Source organism: Watersipora subatra, chromosome 5 (genome assembly GCF_963576615.1).
Source record: "Watersipora subatra chromosome 5, tzWatSuba1.1, whole genome shotgun sequence".
NCBI lineage: Eukaryota > Metazoa > Bryozoa > Gymnolaemata > Cheilostomatida > Watersiporidae > Watersipora > Watersipora subatra.
Window position 1 is genome coordinate 17,725,523 of NC_088712.1, and position 21,034 is coordinate 17,746,556.

Consider the following 21,034-nt stretch of genomic DNA (forward strand, 5'->3'; position numbering starts at 1 on the left):
TACAGGCTATTAGTACACTTGGAGTCTTTTGAGGGATCATCATAAGTATTCAGTATTCAGGAAGTGGAAAAGCAGTCGGAATTAGCGCTATGGTCTGAAAAATGGAACATATGAGTTAAATTCCCATGTAAGGTAATTCCCTTGAAACTCTTTTTAATGCTTTTTTGCTAATGTTTCAAACAGACAAACGGACAGACACAGCTATCATTATAGTAAAGGTTACAGGTTGTCTTGTTAGCAGATAATAAAAAGGTTCATGTTGCTAACACAGTATGTAAATGTAATTATTTAAATTAAATAAAAATGTATTTTGCTGTTTAGCTCTTGAAGGCTGTCTCAGCAACTATATGATGTCATAACATTTAGGTAGCATCAGTCTATGGTAGAATATAATAGCTTTTGGATTAATGCTGTTTATTTGGCTAATAGCTACTAGTTATAGTGACTATATTGTATACTATATTATATAGTATGCTATATAGTTTAATAGTATACTATACTATACTATATAATATACTATAATATTATGTAATACACTATATGTCATATAATATACTAATAATATATATAATATATTATATATAAATGTATACATATTATACTATATAGATTATATATTACCATAACAGATTGTCAGCTGTGTGAATAAAACAAAGTACACTATAACTATGTGCACAATTATTCTGAAATCCAAGGTGTTTGGTTAGTGCAGGTGTTAGAGTATCGGTCTACCAAGCTGGGTGCAATAAGTTCAACTCCTGTTCAAAGCAATATTTTATTCTAACCTTTAATACTGGCTTCAGATAAACATTTAGACACCATTCTTATTATAGTGAAGCTGCGAGTGGTGATAGCAGGAGCTTTAGGACTTGCTTTTTACAAAAAGTGTAGAAGGAACAACAGCTCAGAGTCATGAAACTTGGCCTCATTATTTTTGGCATAATTACGCAATGGAATACTAGGCACATACCAAGCTATCACTTATGACATCTCAGTTTCTCCAATGATATACAGTCCCCCCCAGAATAGCCGAGACGGCTATCATGTGGGTGGGGCTTAATTATCGAGCTCTGTTGGGATGAACCCGAACACGGCACCCGAACAAACAAATATGCTGAATAAAGCCCCTTGTAAATTTACAAATATTATAAACTATAGTGGTTATTTTACTGATCTGTTGAATTCATTTTGTTGTCAAATAAATATAGTATCTCAATATTGTCACTGTTATGATCAGTCAGTTGCCATTCACAAGCATTCGTGATATTAATAGTCACAATCGTAAAATAGCCCAAATTCGGTTTTATATTTAGATTTTGAGGATGAAAACTACACTGCACAGCTTTGCCTGCTGTCCCATCTTATTGACCAGGTAAAACAATGTGACAACGAAGAAAGACTGCCATTTCATATTAGGGGTGGCAAAATATTAATCAAAAACTAGGGAAAAAAGGCCTTTGTTTGGGTAATTTTGGGTAAATTATATTAAACTTTAAGCATATACTACGACCTTTACCAATTTCAGAATTAGTACAAGTAGGTAATTTGAACTGTTTTATTTTGCATGGATCCATTATTTTGGTTAGGTATTACCCCTACATTGTAGAAATTCAAGGTTTGCTATTATGAACCGCGGGGTCTACTGGCTGAATGAACTAATGAAACGATAACAGCGAGTCGTGGTATCCAAAACCTAACAAGGCAACCCGACCGCCCCGCGAAAACTGTGTTAGCTCAAAAACCCAGGCTAGCACAATCCTAACAGAGAAAGATCATTAAACCCCGCCCATATGATAGCCGTCGCCTATCCTTGGGGGCTGTATATCATTGGTTTCTCACAGGCTTTTTGGCAAATCGATTTATTGTGTGACAACAAAAAATTAAATGAATTATATTTATTATATATCTTATATTACAGTTGGAATGATCGTCAGCTCACAGCAATACCAGTTAAAGATAAAGTATATACTGGTGAGACACGAATGTCGGAGCAAAACATGATTTAAATATGAAACTTACCTTTACAAACACATGTACATGGTAAATATAATTTCAAAATAAATTATAAAATATCTCTGGTAAACGTCACATAAAGGAATATCACCATGGTAACAAGCATATAAAATGAGCTGTAGCTATCTCAAGCTCACAACTGCTTTATCATTTCAGAACAGAATTATTCTTGCAAAAAGAATTGGAAGGTCTCTGTTAAGGATGAAATTACAGAAAGTTTTAGTAATTTTTAGCAAAAAGTATCAATACTTTTTCATCATTTAATGCTTTTTTATTTTTGCGATGATCAGACTGCCAGAATATTTCCAGACTAAAATCGAAAAACATCGCGGTTAAAATGCTCAGATCAAGCAAAAGTATGATTATGAAGTCTATAGTTGCAAAAAGCTGACAGGATATAGATGCATAACGCTGCAACTTAGTCGCAAAGGTCGATATCCACTATCGCAATGATAACAACTAGTGATGTCGTTTCACACGTATTTATTTCCGAGTGTTTCAACTGCGATCAAGTTTTGTAGATTTTAATCTTAAAACATCCTGGCAGTCAGATCATCTCAAACATCAAAAACAATCGCAAATAATAGAAAAATACTGATACTTTCTGATAAAATCTACTTAAATTATACGTAAGATCATCTTTAAACATAATATCAAGATTATGGTGATCAACAGCACTTAGCCTCAGCACCTCCACTGCTGTAATGGATGTAGGTCAATGAAAATATACTTATGCTGAAAGAGTTGACGGCAAAATAAAAACCAGAATGAAATGATTGCTACAACAATAGAGGTTAGAAATGCTACTCAGTCTAGGAAATTGTTGAGTAGGTTTTAGAATGGCACGTCTCCGTGAACAGACTGTGCTATCATTGTACGAAGGGACGGATTCTTGAGTACATTGTTAGCCGAGTTCCTAACTTTCACGGTGGAAGAATCCTGCAATTCTTCATCCATTTCTTTAGAAACTCTCATATGAACCATTTCCTGGTCTAAATACACAGAGTACAATAAACGAATGAATGAAAATAGGATTAATATATATAAAGTAATAAATTAGCCGTCCTAGCGGAACATACTGTGCAGTGAAATATTTGTAATATTTATATATCTTTTGTTTCCATTAGAAATACTGTTAAGTTTCCAGAACTTCATCATTCTTCCAACAGCCTAATGCAACTTTCTCTGTTTATAAGAAAGAGAAACCACATAACCCTGACAAATGTATCCTTTTCTCTTAATATTGTACACTACGCCCTCGGGTTACGATGACCCTGTTATACGATTTTTTGCTGTTATATGAAATATTCTTTGCCATATAATATCAACAAAAATTTCTTTTGAAATTCAAATTGTGCAGTCGGTGTGCTGATTACACTGGGTGCATTGTGTAATGCATACAAAATTTTCTATTTTCTCTAGTACTGCAGTTTACAAACCACTATAATTTTTTCATTTTTATTAAAGACATGGAATAATATTAACCCTTTCGTGGGCGAATTTTCAAAACTAAATCAGGCTCCCATGGGCGAATTAATTTTCCAAAAAATCAATTTTTTTCAAAAGGTTCATACACTTTTCTGTGTGTTATTATGTGCATATCTCTATGTTTAAAGGTGCATATGTATACATGTATATGTCCATAGGCATATATATATATATTATAAACAAATAAAAATGTATAACATAAAATATATGCGTTTCATAATAATTGTCTATTTACGAATGATATTTTCGAAAGCATTCTCCTTTACAAAGGCCCACATCACAGTCTTTGCACCATGTACTTATTCGTGCAACAAAGAGTTCCCACAAAAATGTACTTCCTGGATTGACAGGCTCAAAAAACTTTTCAAAATACTCTACTGGTTGAGCATCTACTGGAGTAAATACTGGGCCTGTCACTGCTCTAAACTGCTGAATTGTATAGGAGATTTATTTCTGTTTATGTTGGTTATATTCTTCCAGGCACTGGCATCACTCCTACTCACATCCTCATCATTACTGCTACCAGCCTTTTCATCACTGTCACTTCCAGATGTAAAGTCATTACAATCACAATTCAAACCTGATTCACTGTCATCTCTTGCTACTAAATCTAAAAAGTCACTGTCATCTCTGAATCTCTTAGTAATTTCGGTACTAGTACTTGCTTTATGAGAATAATCTCGGGAGGTTCTTTTAGAAGTCGCCATGACGGTAAACTAAAGTCAAACTCTCAAAAAATTTGGTAAATAAAAGCTAAAACCGAAGGAAGAAAAATAAAAGTTGATAAATTATTTAGAACAATTTTCTAATTTTTCTCGAAAGTTTATTTATTCATCACTGCTAAAAACGATCGTTTTTTTTCAACCTTGAAGTCAATTTTTGAGGCTAACCGAAACTACTATATCATAGCTTGCTATTGGTAAAAAAAGTAAACAAAAAACGGCATTTAGCTAACCAAAAACGGCAATAATAAAATACGTTACCGAAACGACAAAAACGTCGCACTGCCCATTAGCAGCCGTATCGCAAAGCGACAAAAACGTCGCACTGCCCGCGAAAGGGTTAACATACAGTAGAACTCCATAGAACAACATTAATCTGTTGCCGCGTTGAGATGGTGAAATTGTCATAGGGCCTCTTAACACTAATGCTTTCCGATGCTTCTATTGTGGAGAAACACATACAAAAAAGCCTGTTTCTGGAGACAGCTCAAAATATTTATGAAATGACCCGTGTACCTGTCACTAACACTTTGTGTAAAATGACTTATGAGAGTTTTTTCGAGTGTTTTGTGCAATAAATCTAGCAAGGTTTTTAAACCGGTATAGCTTTCCTTATTCCAAATACAATTGTATAACCCTGAAAAATGCTCAATTTTCTCAACTAGTATGGTATGAGCCCAACATATCTTCCGCTTTCTCTAATACTTCGGCATAGGCCTTAAAAATCTTCCATTTCCTGTAATAATACCTTTCAACTTCTATAAAATATTCTATTTTCTCTTAACAGTACAGTATAACCCCTACAAACTGTCTGCTTCCTGTAACACTACTGCATAGTACCTACAATCTTACAAATATTTTCTAAAAGTACTGCATACGCCCTAAGAATAATCGGCGGTTCCATTTAGGTGGAGAAGAAGACAACTAATAACCTACCTTGACGAATGAGTCTCATACTTTTGGCCCGTAGGTTCCTCCTCTTATTGTTGACAGCTCGTTTCATTATCATGGGTTTGTCTGCGTCAACCTTAGACTCGATAGCTTTTTCTTCAAAGTAGCCTAAAATCCAAAAATCTTTGCAGTGAGCTAACCACTTGAGATTGACATAAGGTATAAAATTAGGTGATAGAAGACATAGCACTGTTTTCATTGCCTGAATGATAAGGATTGGGAATTGTGCGCCCATTGAGGTAACCGGGTGACAAGTGTTTCAATAACTATGCGCATGTTGAAGATTGAACGCTGGCACCTTGTTAAAAATGATGAGGAATTCTACTCCAAAGGCCATAGAAACGCACTTTTGTTTCTCTTAGCAGCATGCTTTCAAAATAAGAATGACTAGAAATGTGAAAATGTTTATGACGGAATAGATTGCGCGGCATTTTTAGCGCATCCTTCCCAAGTGCCATTTTCTTTTTTTTCGTTCTCAAGCATAAAAAATTTGATAAAAATTCGAGAGTAACAAAATTCCCTGACTCATGGCTTTTTGCCATGTTCACCTTGTGGATAAGGCCAACCTTGTGGATAAGGCCAGCTTACAAACTAACCCTGCCGTGGAAATATATTGAATGTAAATAAAGCTGAAAGCTGGATTACGTTTGAGGGCTTTTACGTTCATCATCAGCTGGTTTCTGTGTTCATCTGAAGCAACCGTCTGTACTTCATTGATTCTCTGCTCCAAGTTCTGCAAGAGATACAGAGAACGACTACAATGCGCTACAAATGTCCGAACATTGTACGTCTATAGTAGAAGGAGTATCATTGGTCAAACTAAAAAGGCTCACAAATCAAAAGTAAGAAAAATTTGCCGGTCAAAGGTAGACAGCACATTATAAGACAAAGCTAACTTATTACAAGAATAAAAACAATAAAATCCTGTATTTAAATTTTGAGTATAAAAGTAAGAAAACACAAGAATATAAAGAGTTCATGAAAGAATGTCCCACAGTTGGTTAAAAGTGTGGGATATTCACATTGCACGGTAATGTTTTCAGAACTGTTGATTGCATTCACTAAAATATGAAAGAAATCATATACAAGTAAAAGTTACATGTAAAATGAAAGTTTATATATGTAAGTTACATGCAATATGAAAAAAAATACAAGCAACAATATGAAAAAAACATGCAATTTTATGGAGTGAAAACACGCATTAATATGAAGTAATTACAGTGCGCCCCCGGGTTACGATGTCCCTGTTATATTAGTTTTTTCGCCCTAAAAAGAGGAACGCAAATCGCAATGGTTTTTTGTCCTTGCCATACAAATCCTATTTCGTCATAAGAATGCAATAAAAATCTGGTTCGAAATTCAAACTTGGCTGTCGGTGTGCTTATTACATCGAAATAACAAAGATGTCGATATGCTGTTCGTCGAAAACCTTTGCACAATGCCTAAAGAAATGCAATGACCGATCGATTTCTTTCGGTTCAGCGTGTAAAAAGTGGTACATTATCTTTTCCTTTCAAAACTAGTATCAAAGTGGTTGCGATCTCTTTTCAAACAGAGGGTCCGAGATCAGACAGCTTCCCTAATCTGCTAACTAAAATCCACTTCATTACTAGAATAGCATTGTTCAAGCTTTCTTATCGAGTTAGGTTGAAAAAGGTTTTAACAAAGTCGGCTAAAAGTTATAGTGAAAAGGAGCTGGAAATCGATAGGTGATAAAATTTTAACGATGAGCGATTTTAGCTAAATAAAATGGTTAAAAACTCATACTAAAACGTAGCTTTAAGTTTTTGTGTTGAATAATCTAAATTCATTTAAGTTAAATATAAAGTTTATATTATACGTCTGTCTCGAAGGTAAGAACTCCCCATGGTATGTACTGTACATAGTACATTGCATCGTTACATTTTATTGCAGATCATCACCACTAAACACACTAAAGTTATTGTAGCTAACTATAGTTACTAAGGTTATCATACTATTTTGTTACCAATTTTAAATATGTCCTGTACTAATATAAAATTTTGATGATTTTTACCATTTGAATTATAAAATTACCATAGGTTTCTAAACCCCTCTATACAATATTTTTGTTATACAGCGCCAACCCTGAAACGGATTAAAATCATATGTTAAGGGCTCATTGTACACGCAACTACATATACATCAATGATTAATATCCATATACATCCATTCAAGCTCTTTGATCAGTACATGCTAGATCAAACTTTCATGATTGTAATAACTGAAGTGCCCTCGACTCGATATTTTGGCTACAACTAAAGAGCTAACAGTTCAATCAACTTGAAACTTAACTTCGGAATTCTACGGACAAACTATACAGTAAAGATTGATCACAATTGCATAATCCTATGTACACTGAAAGTATGCGAAAACCATGTGAAACCATGAAGCTGAGTTTTCTCTACTTAGAAGTACGATTAGGGGGAAACCTTTCTCTGAATTATCTCAGGTCCAGTCTTCAAGGTGTCAAGCAGTAATCTAATGTTTAATAAAATAAACCACAAGCTATTAGAACAGAATTTATGCTGGCAGCGTTTCGAAAGGTGCGACTATCTGGCAGCAAAAAAGTTAAAATGATTGGTCCCTTTCTCATCAGTTTCCTCTCAAGGAATATAGGTGTTCCACAAATCATCCTTGACGTTTAGCCAGTGGATCATTTATTACTCTTCGACTAGAAGTCGACCAACAATTGCTAAATTAGCCAACATATCACAGGATAACCGAATCTTTCATAAATCAACAGTTCTACATTGAGGAGGCATTTCCGTTTTGCTTTCATCTGTAAGTGCAAACATACTTCAGAGGAGTTGTGCTCTCTTGTTCATCAACATCCTTTGCGCTTTTCCATGAAAACTATTTTATTCCTATAAACATTTTTTATGTAAAAGAAGAACTCTGGAGTACCTTAAGTGCTGCCTCTGCGTCAGCAAGTCTCTGCTCTGCCTCTAATCTTGCTTTTATCTCTTCCTTAAGCTCTACCTCTGTCATGTCCTGCAACAGTGTGGAAGGTAGGAGCAACATTCTCCATCAAAACACTCCTCATGAGATATATATTGCTAAATTATCTAAGTCTGTTGTTGTTTAAAATTTTAACCCAGCGAAGTACAGAGTTTGCAAAGGATGAATCCCAAAGTAGTTAAGGACTACTGTAACTATATGCAATAGTATTATATATAATGACCTTTGAAGTGTTTGTGAACAGTTTCCTATCATTTATAATCTCATACTTATACTCTTGAAAACTGCACACTATATTCACAATTTCGTGCTATTTCCAAAAAAGCAAAAAATAATTTTTTTATACCCCTAGAGAAGTAACGAGTAGGCTTTTGCTATTATCAGCAAAAAAAAACATTTTTTTGCTATTCTCGAAGGAACAAAGAGGATTGTTTGCTAATCCTGGAAATGCTATGATTGTTTTGCTATTATGGCAGGAGCAAATAATAGTTTTTGCTATTTTCAAAAGAAATGTTTTTGCTATTATAGCAAAAATTATAGAGGAAATTAGAGGTTTTTAGTACTGGCAGTAGGGTAGAGAATGTTATTTGATTAAACAATGTGATCAAACAGTAAACTACTCTTTGATCCTGTCAAATGTCCTGCATGAAGCTAGCATACTCTATGTAAAAGCATCTGTATGCTTCATCACGAAACACTTTTGTAAGAGCATTGGGGTTTCTGTATAATTATACAAATTATTTGCAGAATCTTAAACATTTTACAGAAAATTTTCATTGGCTCTTCATTGAAAACACCTCAATCCTTGCCTCATGAACCAGCAACCAATGAAGTAGAATTGATACATAGAGTTATCCAACCATAGAACTACCTTCTGATGTTTAAGCTCATTCAAGTTTCTCTCTAACTCGGTAGCTTCTTGATGGAAGAGAAGTTTCTCATCCTCTAAAAGCTTGGCTAAGGCAGCCTGCTCCTCAACCCTGCCATACAGAATACCACACAGATGACCCTCTCACATGGATGTCACTTGATGCTGTCACCGTTTGTATTAGTTCTATGATATGGAAGTTCGCCCCATAAAGCATTCCTATTTCCATCACATTATGTTAATGTTTAGACTTTAACGTGTAATGTAAACAAGGCTTTAAAAAAAATGGTGGCGTGAATGTTATATTATGTACACTTGCAGAGCGAGTTGGAGGTGGCTAAAACAGCATACCTCCCTAAACCAGTAAGCCTATAATGTTCTTTAACACTGTATTCATCTTTTACAATCAAATCTGTAGCATCAACAACTCCAATTACAACATTTTTAATATTCATGTCTGGTTTGTTTAGAACTAACACTTGCAATTAAATTATTGAGAAAGTGTTTATCCAAAGGTTCGTTTAAAAATACCGCCGATTTGATTGTCTAAGGAAAGTACCATAAATTTTAGTTGTTAAAGCTGTTTATATTAAAAATGAACACTTGTTGAGGAAATGCAACTCCACCTACTTTTTCTCAGCCAGTTCCTTGTCAGTCAAGACTTGCTGCATTTTATTTTTTATTAACTCCAGGTTCTGTTCAAGCTCTGATTTCACATCCTGTTCAGCAGAAATCTTTTCTGTGAGCTCCACTCGTGCTTGTTCACTCTTTGAACTGAAAGAGGGGATAAATCCTAAATAAGCAGATTAAAAGGAAGGAAAACCCCAAAACATGTAACTGCTGGTAATTGTTAGAGCTTCATAAATTACAAAAATCACCAGATGATTTGATATTGCAAATAGATTATTCGCGATATATCACAATATTATTATTATGTACAAAAACTTATAATTTTGGTTAATATTTTTTGTATATTTAGTTTAAAAAGAAATTATTTTGCATGTGACGATTAGAAACATTCATTCAATGAATTCCCGTGTGCGTGGCCTTGGAATTCCTGTGTGCGTGGCCTTGGAATTCCCGTGTGCATGAAAGGCCTTGGAATTCCCGTGTGCGTGAAAGGCCTTGGAATTCCCGTGTGTGCGTGGGAAAGGCCTTGAAAATCCCGTGTGCGTGAAAGGCCTTGGAATTCCCGTGTGCGTGAAAGGCCTTGGAATTCCCGTGTGCGTGAAAGGCCTTGGAATTCTCGTGTGCGTGAAAGGCCTTGGAATAAGCTTATTGTAAGAATAGAAGGTCCATGCATCTTGGTTCCAGTATCACTTACTCTGAAAAACGTCAAATGTGAGATATTTCGCCATTACACGATTATATCATTTATTTGATTGGCGATATGATATCTCTTTAAATTGTGGTGATTTTCAAATCGCCTACCTTCAAAATCGCCACCAAACATCATATCGCCATATCGTGAAGCACTAGTCATTGTACACAAACATACCATCCCATTGTTGCTTTACAAGATATGAAATAAAACCTTTAATGTTATTGTGACTACCTGAGTTGTTCGTTGTCTTCTTCCAGTTGAACACTCCTAGCCTGGGTTTCTAGCAGTTTCTTCTCTGTCTCATGTTTCTCTTTTTCTAGTGTCTGCAAACAAGACTATGAGCTAACATTCAAGCTCAAACACAATTCGGTAGGACCAAACCGACCGATAGTAAAAAGTCAATCTTTCTTCATACAAACACCTTTGACAAGAAACAGAGTCAGCTATGTTAAAATGTGTAGGCCGATCCTTCTATATACAAGCAAGTCTATTAATCCTGGACCTTATTAAGAAATTTCACTGGACTGTAAAAGCATTTGAAATAGCACAATTGTTTCCGAGCTGAGTATTTTATTGAATCTGCAAGCTTGTCGAACTCAATAAAAAAAATCAAATGGAGTCGACAGTTTTTTCACTCTTTCAAAGAAGTAGTATTTTAGAGGTAACTGAAGAAACACCGATTGCAGTGCAGTGAGTCTGATAGTGTGTATATATTTAGTGTGTATATATATAGTGTGTATATATATAGTGTGTATATATATAGTGTGTATATATATAGTGTGTATATATATAGTGTGTATATATATAGTGTGTATATATATAGTGTGTATATATATAGTGTGTATATATATAGTGTGTATATATATAGTGTGTATATATTTATGAATATAAAACAAATAATTTTGATGTAAAGCTCTTGTTGCTGAGGAGAAAGTTTCCAGCTTTGTTTATTTTTGGTCATTTGTTACCAAAGATTTCAATCAGTATGTCATCAGAAACTAGTGTTCTGTTGGCTGCCACTTTTCATTTTTCGGTTGGTTAGAAGTGCCCTCAGTATTTTGGCGATATCTCAAGAACCACTGATCCAATTAACTGGAAACTTTGGAATTATACAGCAAATATATTACTGACAAATCGACAAAACATTTGTAATCCTGCGTGAAGACAGAGTGTGAAGCACAAAAATGATAGTTCAAGAAAAATATTTTAAATGTTGTGAAAAACTTGACATTATAGTTGGAAGTTGTAACAACATGGGTTTAAAGGACAATAATTATTGCAGCCACTATGTTGTGATATCATCGACTCGGCTCCCTATGACTTCAGCTTGACCGGAAGTGGGAAAGACGCGAGACCGCTGGGAGGAAATCTCTCTTCGCTCTCTTACGACTAGAAGCTCAGTGAGTGAAGACGTGTTTGTTTTGTCTCCTGCTAAGTAGCTGCTTGTTAAGGACCCACATAACCAGAGTAGCTTTAGTTCACAATGTAAAGGTTATATCTACATTAATAAATCATATTGTGTCACCGCGTGTCTGACTGTTAGTATGTGTAAACACTATGTATTTTCCCGTTTCTTTTTGCTGATTTCATCCAAACACATTCAAACAGCACAACTCCTTTCAAGCTGAATTCCGTTTCAAAAAACTAAACTTATAGAATTCAATAAAAAACAAAAAAAATCAAACAGAGTGAATAATTTACTGGCATTACTAAACATCAACACATGATGTTTTTCATCACGTGCCAAAACAAAATGAGAAGACACAAAGCATAAGTGTTTTGAAAGTTTGTAGTCTATATTTATATAGTATTTTATGTATATATTTATTTTATATGTACTTTATATATCTATATTTATATTTCCACACTACTATTTATATAGTAATATAAATAGTAGGGTAGGGAAGTTGGGATAGTAAATTGTAGGTTTAAAATAACAGTAGTACCAGAACAGAAAGTTCATAAACTAAAAAATATGATGGTGGTTGTAGCATACTGGTGCGACGGAATAGAAACTAATGTTTGCATATCTGTGAAAGAATAACTACAAATATTCAATCATTATTTCTATAGGTGTCTACTAAGTGAGTGCCCAGCATTTTCCAGGTCATAAAAAAAATGTTTTGCACGGAAAATCTATCTCCAGTTAATACATACAACATTACATACATACAATTACCATTCTAACTTTTAAATCATATCAAGAGAAGAGTGTTCTGCACAATTAAAATAAATTTAGAGAAATAATAAAACAGCTGTAAAGGTGTTTTAAAAGTGAACTACTAAGCAAGTAATGGCTAGATAAAGTCTGCTCTACTACAATGAAACATCATTTAATACTTACACAATTAATACAAACTGGAAAAAAACAAAATAAAAGCCATGTATATGTTTAGTTAATAATAACAAAGAGTACATAAAAGTGTGTATAAAAAAGGTTACTGCTGCAGCAGAAGCTATCTATCAAACTTTAGAATAAAACTACTAAGGCATCACTGAAGCGGTAAAGCGCATAAGGGCACCTTGAAATGTAGAAAATGTGGAGAATGTAGAGGCAATTCCTACTCAAGATAGCGCAACATACAACTGACCATGTGAGATTTTTTAGTTTTTACAGTTTTTACTGATTGACCTTTTGAATAGCTGCTAGTGTTACTGAAAATTGAAGGTGTGCAAATTCAAACAGCAAACTTGAAAAAGGCAAATTAAAAAAATAGGGAATAAAAATTAGGCTATCAAAATCTTTAAAAAAAAACAAACGCAAGAGGCAGTATTAATTAATAATAAAATACAAACGCTATAAATTTCGGCATAAAAGTCGACACGCCATATAAGTCGAGATCTAAAGTTTGATTTAAAAATCTGGTTTTGACATGTCCCTGCTATATAAGTCGACCCCTTTCTCTGGCGAAAATCGCTTGTTCGCTAGTAGTTCAGCCGGTATCAGAGGTGGGCGACGCATAACTGAAAAAATGGCATTCAAAAACGCCATCAGCAAAAACACCCATGTTTGTTGGTGCTGTCGGCAATACAGCAACTAACAAAAGAACGAGATAAAATAGTTCTAGGGCAAGAAAAACAGCACTTCACCATCACCTCTGATAATACTGTACGTATTTAACGGAAAAGGAATACCGCAAGACAGATTTCCGTAAGGAATCGTGTTTCATGTAAAAAAAAATGATGATAGCGGATGTGTCAAATGGATTACCGAAGTGTAGGCTTGTAGGCAGATACTACGAAAAAAGCATTAATGCAAAAAAAAACAGGTTATTCTAGAAGAGAATCTTAGCAATGAGAATTTGAATAATGATAATAATTAATAGGACTTTGTGTCTCATCCATATCATGTTTAGTAGAATTACTAAAATTTTACTATTTTATAAATAAATCCCCATGTCATATCATTTAATTTTGATTTGCGATGTTTTTTGAATTTGAATGTTACTATAATTCGTGAAATGAAAGACATTATTGCTAGATAAGTCGAGAATAAATTTCTAAGCTTCAAAGTTGGTATTAAATTTTTGACTTATACTTTTCGACCGTACCTAGCTTGTAACCTGCCATCGGGGCTAAAAATAAAAGGGGTAATACAACTCTGATATGTCGAGCCGATACAGTATGGAAAAACAATACTGAACCAATAGATATTAGATTAAAATAGATCAAATATATGACAACATTTAGGACAGGTTAACGTAGTTGGTAAAACATCTGTCTGCAGAATCGGGAGTTCAGAGTTAGAGTCCATTGCGAATTGATTTTTCCTTCCTAGATTTCAATCGCTATAACTGGACATACAAATGGCAGATAAACAGATAAATGACAAATATTGACATTTATATATCTACTAGCGGAATACCTGGCGTTGCACGAGTATTAAAAGTCAGCTTATAAACAGTGATAGCAATGCCACACTTTAAGCTCAGCTTGTAAACAATGCCACTTGCCATTAGTCTGGTGCATTGCCAATGGCCAACTTAAGTAAGCTAGTTATCTACGGCTCTTACTAATACATAGAATGACTTTGCGCCGTAGCCTCTGTTACACCTCACCCACATAGGGACATATATTGCCCACTGAATGCATCAATCTCGCGTAACTGAATTGGTAATGCATTTGCCTGGAAATGGAAAGTTCCAAGATCAAATCTTCTGCGATGCGGACCGTTCATTTTAATAGCTATAGCTGGACATACTGAACTACATCCGCTTGGACTTTGAGATTTATATGGATATATGGGTCGCGATCACAGAAACCATGGTTAAGTCGCAAATCACGAAGTTGAGTTATCCGACTTTGAAGTTGCACTAACTGAATTTATAATATTGGTAACGATTTTTGTAACACGTGCATTTGGACCAATCAAAGAGTGATCTTTCTGAATCTGAAACCAGTTTAGCCAATAGAAGTCTTTAACCCTCAGAAAAAACCCTTAAAACCGTTGCTATGCTAAACAGGAAGTACTGAAAAATGGCGTCCGATAAGTATAATCGTTTCTTTTTTGTCGATTTTAAAGATAACTTTGACATTTTGGACACTTATAATGAGTACTTTAGTATTCCAACTGATGTAAAAAGCAGTGAAAGTAAAGGGAATTACGATGATATTTTCCTAACAATTCTTACAAGCTTATTACAATATTTAATTGTAAAGATAATTATTCGCTTTTATAAGATTGTTTTCAGATTTAATTTTAAGAACAATCATTGGAGTTTACAAGATCGAAGTATATAGTGATCGATGGTGTGCAATATGTTACTGTTGTTATTTTTCTAAAGATTTTGTTGATGAGGCTGTGCCCAATATCGCGATACTGCCAAGCCATTTGTAACATCTGCAAAATTAAGTAATACGTTTTTATAAATATAAAGCTATTTCTATGACAACCAGCTAAAATCTGTTTAGATTTTTAAATTCAGCATAATTTTTTGATTATAATAACAGAAATCTAGATAAATATCCCAACATCTTGATAATTGTTGCTATGACGTTTTGAAATGTAAACAAAATTGTGCATTAGTTTGCGTTTCTCAAACTTTAACGCCAGTTTTCTCGAAACTATGTTTTCGCACTAATGGTAAACGTGCATTCAGTTTTTTGACCATAGAATCTGCTGTAATTAAGCTAGAATCAATATTTTTTGCAAAACAGCTGTGAGAAGTTTTTCCTTCTGCTAGTGTAGAGAACTCTAAATCTTATAATCCCAACTTAACCATGGTTTCTGTGATCATGACACATATCTAGAATAAAGATCGTTGATCATTTTATTTTTTAGGAACTCTGGTGGTTACAAAATTCTGAATTATTTATATTACAACTTTATCTTTCTCATGATAAATGAGATAATAAAACATCATCAAGCATGATATACACTGTGTTTCCACGCTTGAAATGAATGCTTGGTTGGAAGTCGCTTTGAAAGGGTAAAACCTGAACACATTTGACATCATTTCACTTCGATAAATTAGCGTGAAGGTATTCGCTGTGAAAGGCATTTCGCTTATTCGACATCATAAAATGGTTGAATCTATCATAAAATGATGGATTCAAATCAATAATACTAGGTCAAGCTTTACCCAGTAGAGGTAAAATAATTTGGTATTGCGATCAATTATGATCATCCTTTCTTAGTTAGTGGAACTACTGTAAAACCTATATTTGAACGCCTTGGCATTCTACTTTTCAACCCTTTCTTATAGTAGCCTTTAATTAGAGGTGGCATTCAAATAAAGGGTGGCGCTGTATTTTTTAAGTAGCTCGTCAGAATTTTCGGAAGACAAATTTAACTCTTTTACAGGCAAAGCGAAGCTACTGTCGCCTATATTTTACACTCCTTCGAGTAAATCGACATTAATGACACCGGCTTCAGCATTTTTGCTAAACCGTGTTTTGTATATGTCGAAGTATCAAACCGAGTGAAGCAAGGACTCACTTTGATTATACAGTATTAGTGTGGTACTCTTATTAATAAGTATTTCGATGGTGTCGCTTTTAAAGTTTTAAAGAGAAAACCTAAAAGCTTTGGAGTTGGAAAACAGACATAACGGTTTTAATTTTTAAAGACATTTTCAACATTTTAATGTTAGAATACGCCACAGTAATGGATGCTAGTGCTTTGTACGATGTTCCTGAAGAGCATTTTCATTGTCCATAAAAAAACGGTTTAAAGTCGTCAGGTAAGATTGTAAACCAAATTACATGTATGGACGAATCTGAAAACAACGGATATGATTTAGACCTTCGTGACTTTTAATCAGAGTCCAGTTCTGATGATTGTAATGATCGATCTTTTCAGGTACACCACTCCTAAAATCTTGGCAACTACTACAGCTACAACGAAAAAATTAATTGTTACTAGTATAACCAAGTCATTATTAGTACTAATTTATGGACACTTCTCTACTGATGACTTGATATTATGGGTTCGTAAATATCAGAGAACATCAAAGTGGCAGGCAAGTAGAGGTGGTTTTCAATTAAAGGGTTGCGTTGTATTTTGTAACCCTTCTTCAAAAAGTGGTGTTCTATTAGAGGTGGCGTTCAAATAGAGGTGGTGTTCTAATAGAGGTTTTACGGCAGTTGAATACGCATGAATTGAAAAGTGACCATGACCCGAAAGCAAGTCTATTTTAAAAAGTTTTGTTTTGAGACATACATCGCCAATCTTGGAAAGATCTATATAATGCAACTCCAAATCGGTGAAATGGTAGGGCAACTCTGAAGCCATTCGAAGCATGGTAACACAGAGATCGTCTAACACTGAAAACTGACTCACTGAAAACAGGCTAGAGAGTTCAGATTGCTGAGAGACAAGATGGTCTTTTTCGTTTTCCACTTCCTTCATAGCTGAGGATGTAGCCTCTAGCTCTACGCTGACTTTAGACAGCTCTTGCTGAAGGTGGTCCGATGTTGCCTCCAATCGTTCTTTTTCTTCTTCCATGGCTGCCATTAATTGTTCCATTTCCTGTGCATCGGAAAACTTTATACCAACGTTTGTTTGCTTTACACTCAGGGGAAGTAAAACAATGGCCCTATCTACGCATTTCCTTAACTCTGTCGCTACTGCGCTAAAATCACTATTCTGACAAATTTAATTCAAACGGATTGTCAAAAATTTGATATACCGCAATATTTATGCAATATCTCAAGAATCAATGCAGATATCGTTTTACTGTAAATTGCATCTTATTCAGAACAAAATTTTCTACAAGATAAGTACAAATTTTTTGATGAATCTCACTCTCACAAAATCTCTGACGCACCCTTTGCATAGAATGAACACAGTGAATTTCTTAATGTCATGACGATAGCGATGAGTGATAGCGATCTACTAAAATAAGTAGGAATGAAATTGCTCGGCAAAAATTTTTTCGATTGGTTGCACGTGATTGGCAACAAGGTTGTTTCATTGGAGACAAAATTTGATTGGTCTAGCTAATGTGTAGGCTTCGTAATAAAAAGAAAGTAAAAGTCTATTGATTAGACGATTCATCAGCTTACGGTCTGCGCTTCTATTACCGCGATTGCCGATATATCGGCTCACGGTAGCGGAAGAGTTAAAAATTGCAAAAAACAGAAATGAGACTGACAACTTTATTGTTGCTTCCAGACTGAAGTATCATTGTTGATGAAGCTGTACAAAATATGGCAGTCTGGCATTCAACTTGACTTACCTCTGCCCTTGTTCTCTCCTCACACAAGGTCACTAAAATATAATTTAGAATCAGTCAACAAGAAAGACTCACAAAAGTAATGGCTCTAACTGCAAGGGTTGAGGTGGTCATGTTATAGCATTACCTTTATTTGTATGACAGCATACAACTGAATACAGTAGAGGCTCCTATAATGTAAATTCCATTTAACGTAAAGAATTTTTGCAAAGCTTTTGCTTTGTACAATGTAAAAAATTCCATATAACCGAAAGTGTCAAGTTGGTGCAGGTTCTCAAATTCAGTTTGAATAACAGACATCTCATGATTAGTCTTAAAAATAGCATTTTCGTTCTTGCAGCACTTGAAAGAGAAATCGACGTACGTATAGGGGTACGTGTGTCTCTATTATATATACTAGTACTCTGTCAGTCTAGCTCATCATGAGAGATAGTCAGATGTGTAGATAAAGCAGAGATAATATGTAAAGTAGCTGTTCGATTATTTGGTGTATGTGTTAGAGTGTCAGTCTTTCGATAGAGATCGGAGAGATTGGAGTACCGTTGAAAGTTATCTTTTATCATAACCTTGAACCTTTTTGACGAATAGACAGACAGACAGATAGACAGACAGACAGATAAATAGATAGATAGATAGATAGATAGATAGATAGATAGATAAACATCGCTTTCATTATAACCAAGTTATATTTTTGTTGTACTTCGCTTTAGACATATAAAACATTTTTAATTATCCTTTTGCAAAATGGACCTTACTGTCTAAAATAAAAGAAACACTCGAGGTGAATCGACATTGAGGGCTTGTGTTCTCCTCAACTCATTGTGAAATTATAGCAATCACGGGCAATGAAAGTGATAAGAAAAAGGAGGAATGTTGTCGATACAAGCCAATAATACTACAGTTACTGTACAGTTGTTAACTTAAAAGACTAAGTCTGGTCGTTTTCCTTTTTGAAGGACAAAGGGGTGATTTTGAGAAGACCTTGAAACATGTAATTTACTGTTTTTATAATGTAAAATCCTTATAACATAAACGTTGCTGGAACGGATTGTTTACATTGTTGGAGCATCTATTGTGCTTTGAGAATAGACAAACAATTGAGAATTATCCTTCCAACTAGGGAAGGACAACTCTCAAATAATAATAAATTCATTTTGTTGGCAAAGGCATGGTTGTTATTACGCGATGGTTATTACTATTGGTCATTACACATGGCTGTCAGTGACTAGACTCTCTATACCTCATTCATTGATAAACCAACTCTCATATTTTAACAACATATAAACATGGTTACAACAATTTCACTTCCATTTGGCTGATTCAACCAATAGAATTTCAAGAACTCAAGCATCAGCCAATAGTTGCAAACTCCAGGTCTATGCGGCTTTCATGTATATCCTACTAAATCTGTCATGAGGCAAATCTGTGGCAAGCCATGCCTGTTAAATTGAAAAACCTTTCGCCTGCCAAGCCTGTCACATAGCACAGCTGCTTTTGTGTTATTTCTTCTGTGGAAAACCAACCCATCCTGTCGCAAGTAATGTTTGGCAATGGACAGGAAGAGAGTTCAACCAATGACTCAAAAGATATGTTTTCATCATAAATACAAATACGAGTCACATCAAATTAAAGATGATAAATACACCACCTTTAGCACCAGCGACTGAGATAAGATAAAATTTGTGCTAGCTTTGCATATTTGGTATCATTACATCCAACAATAAAATCCAGGAATAGTTTTTCTCATGATTTAAAGTTTAAAATTTGTTACATATTCGCTGGTACCAGTCTTTTGAGGAATTCAATGGATAGCAAACGCTGTATGATGCTATTTATGTGTTAAGAGCACTTGAATATAAATTGTATAAAATAATAAATAACACTACGTTTTAGAGTTAGGTTTTAATAAACAATATGAAATCAGCTTTAATTAGTTTTTACAAAAACTTTTTACAAACAATGAAGTTGTCTTCTCTTTGAAGGCATAACTTCAGTAAAGTTTTTTCCAGTTTTCACAAAACAGAAATGCAATTTTTTAGCTATCCCATTTACAATCCACCTGAAAACTATTGCTACTCACTGCAGGCATCTTGTCTCTCCTCTGCTAGTCTGGCACCTTGCACCTGCAGTTGTTGTATGAGTGTGTCTCCTAGCATGACATTTCTGAAGCATCTGTGAGGAAGAAGGTGAGTGGGTGAGTGAACGGCTAGATTTTGTGTGGAAATACAAAAATAAGCAAATGCAAATGATGGCCATATGGTAACCGATGTGAAAATTTTGATCCCGGAAGCTTCTGTAGGAAGAAGCAGCAGGAGTAACCTATGAGAAATAGCTTGCAACCACACAATAGATTGCTCATGCTCGACTCCAATAGATCAAGCACAATGAAAACTCATATTTGAATGAAAATCTGTAAAGCTCTCGTTTTATCCACAGATGAATCATCATTCATATTGTTTTACTCCAACATATTGCCCTATCCTAAACTTGCTTGTTTGCACATTTCTGTTACAGGTTTCAAAATTCTGTGTAAACTATTCCCAGAATAGTTTTATTTATCCTTTCACCCATATGATAAAACATAGTTTTCTGGTTCGTGACACAAACGTACTACATCTACCATCATAAATTTCAGTTTATGAACTTTCTGTTACAACCTACAATTCACTATCACAACTCCTCCTCAATAATATTAGATTACAGTAATGGCTCCTGAAACGTAAATAATCGGTTCCATGAACGTTAACATTATAGGAATATCACATTATACGAACAATAAAATACATGTAAATTGTCTAATCCATTCCAAAATGTTTCCAAACTTACCCCTTTGACCAGACAAAAAGAAAAAACTAGATTTAACTTTTCAATTTGTGACTGTACCGTAACTGCAGTAGGCCTATTATTGGTTTGCATCAACAATTTTTCACCTTTTTCTGATCAACCTTTCAAATCCTCAAAGCTCAATGATTGCTGTAATTCTACAATATGATTTGCTTATTTTTTCTAAACG

General features: G+C 34.6%; 1 protein-coding gene across 1 annotated transcript in view; it reads right to left on the bottom strand.

Moving 5' to 3' along the window:
• Window positions 1-1,880: 1,880 nt before the first annotated feature.
• LOC137396514 (pleckstrin homology domain-containing family D member 1-like) overlaps window positions 1,881-21,034 on the bottom strand; it is a 43,170-nt gene continuing 24,016 nt past the window's right edge. The window contains exons 5-14 of the mRNA XM_068082820.1: window positions 20,102-20,193; window positions 18,025-18,056; window positions 17,127-17,315; window positions 10,577-10,668; window positions 9,652-9,795; window positions 9,025-9,133; window positions 8,100-8,186; window positions 5,820-5,907; window positions 5,160-5,282; window positions 1,881-3,005 (exon numbers count right to left, since the gene is read on the bottom strand). Coding sequence (XP_067938921.1) covers window positions 2,848-3,005; window positions 5,160-5,282; window positions 5,820-5,907; window positions 8,100-8,186; window positions 9,025-9,133; window positions 9,652-9,795; window positions 10,577-10,668; window positions 17,127-17,315; window positions 18,025-18,056; window positions 20,102-20,193 — 1,114 coding nt within the window. The 3' untranslated portion in view covers window positions 1,881-2,847. The remainder of the gene's footprint in view (window positions 3,006-5,159; window positions 5,283-5,819; window positions 5,908-8,099; window positions 8,187-9,024; window positions 9,134-9,651; window positions 9,796-10,576; window positions 10,669-17,126; window positions 17,316-18,024; window positions 18,057-20,101; window positions 20,194-21,034) is intronic.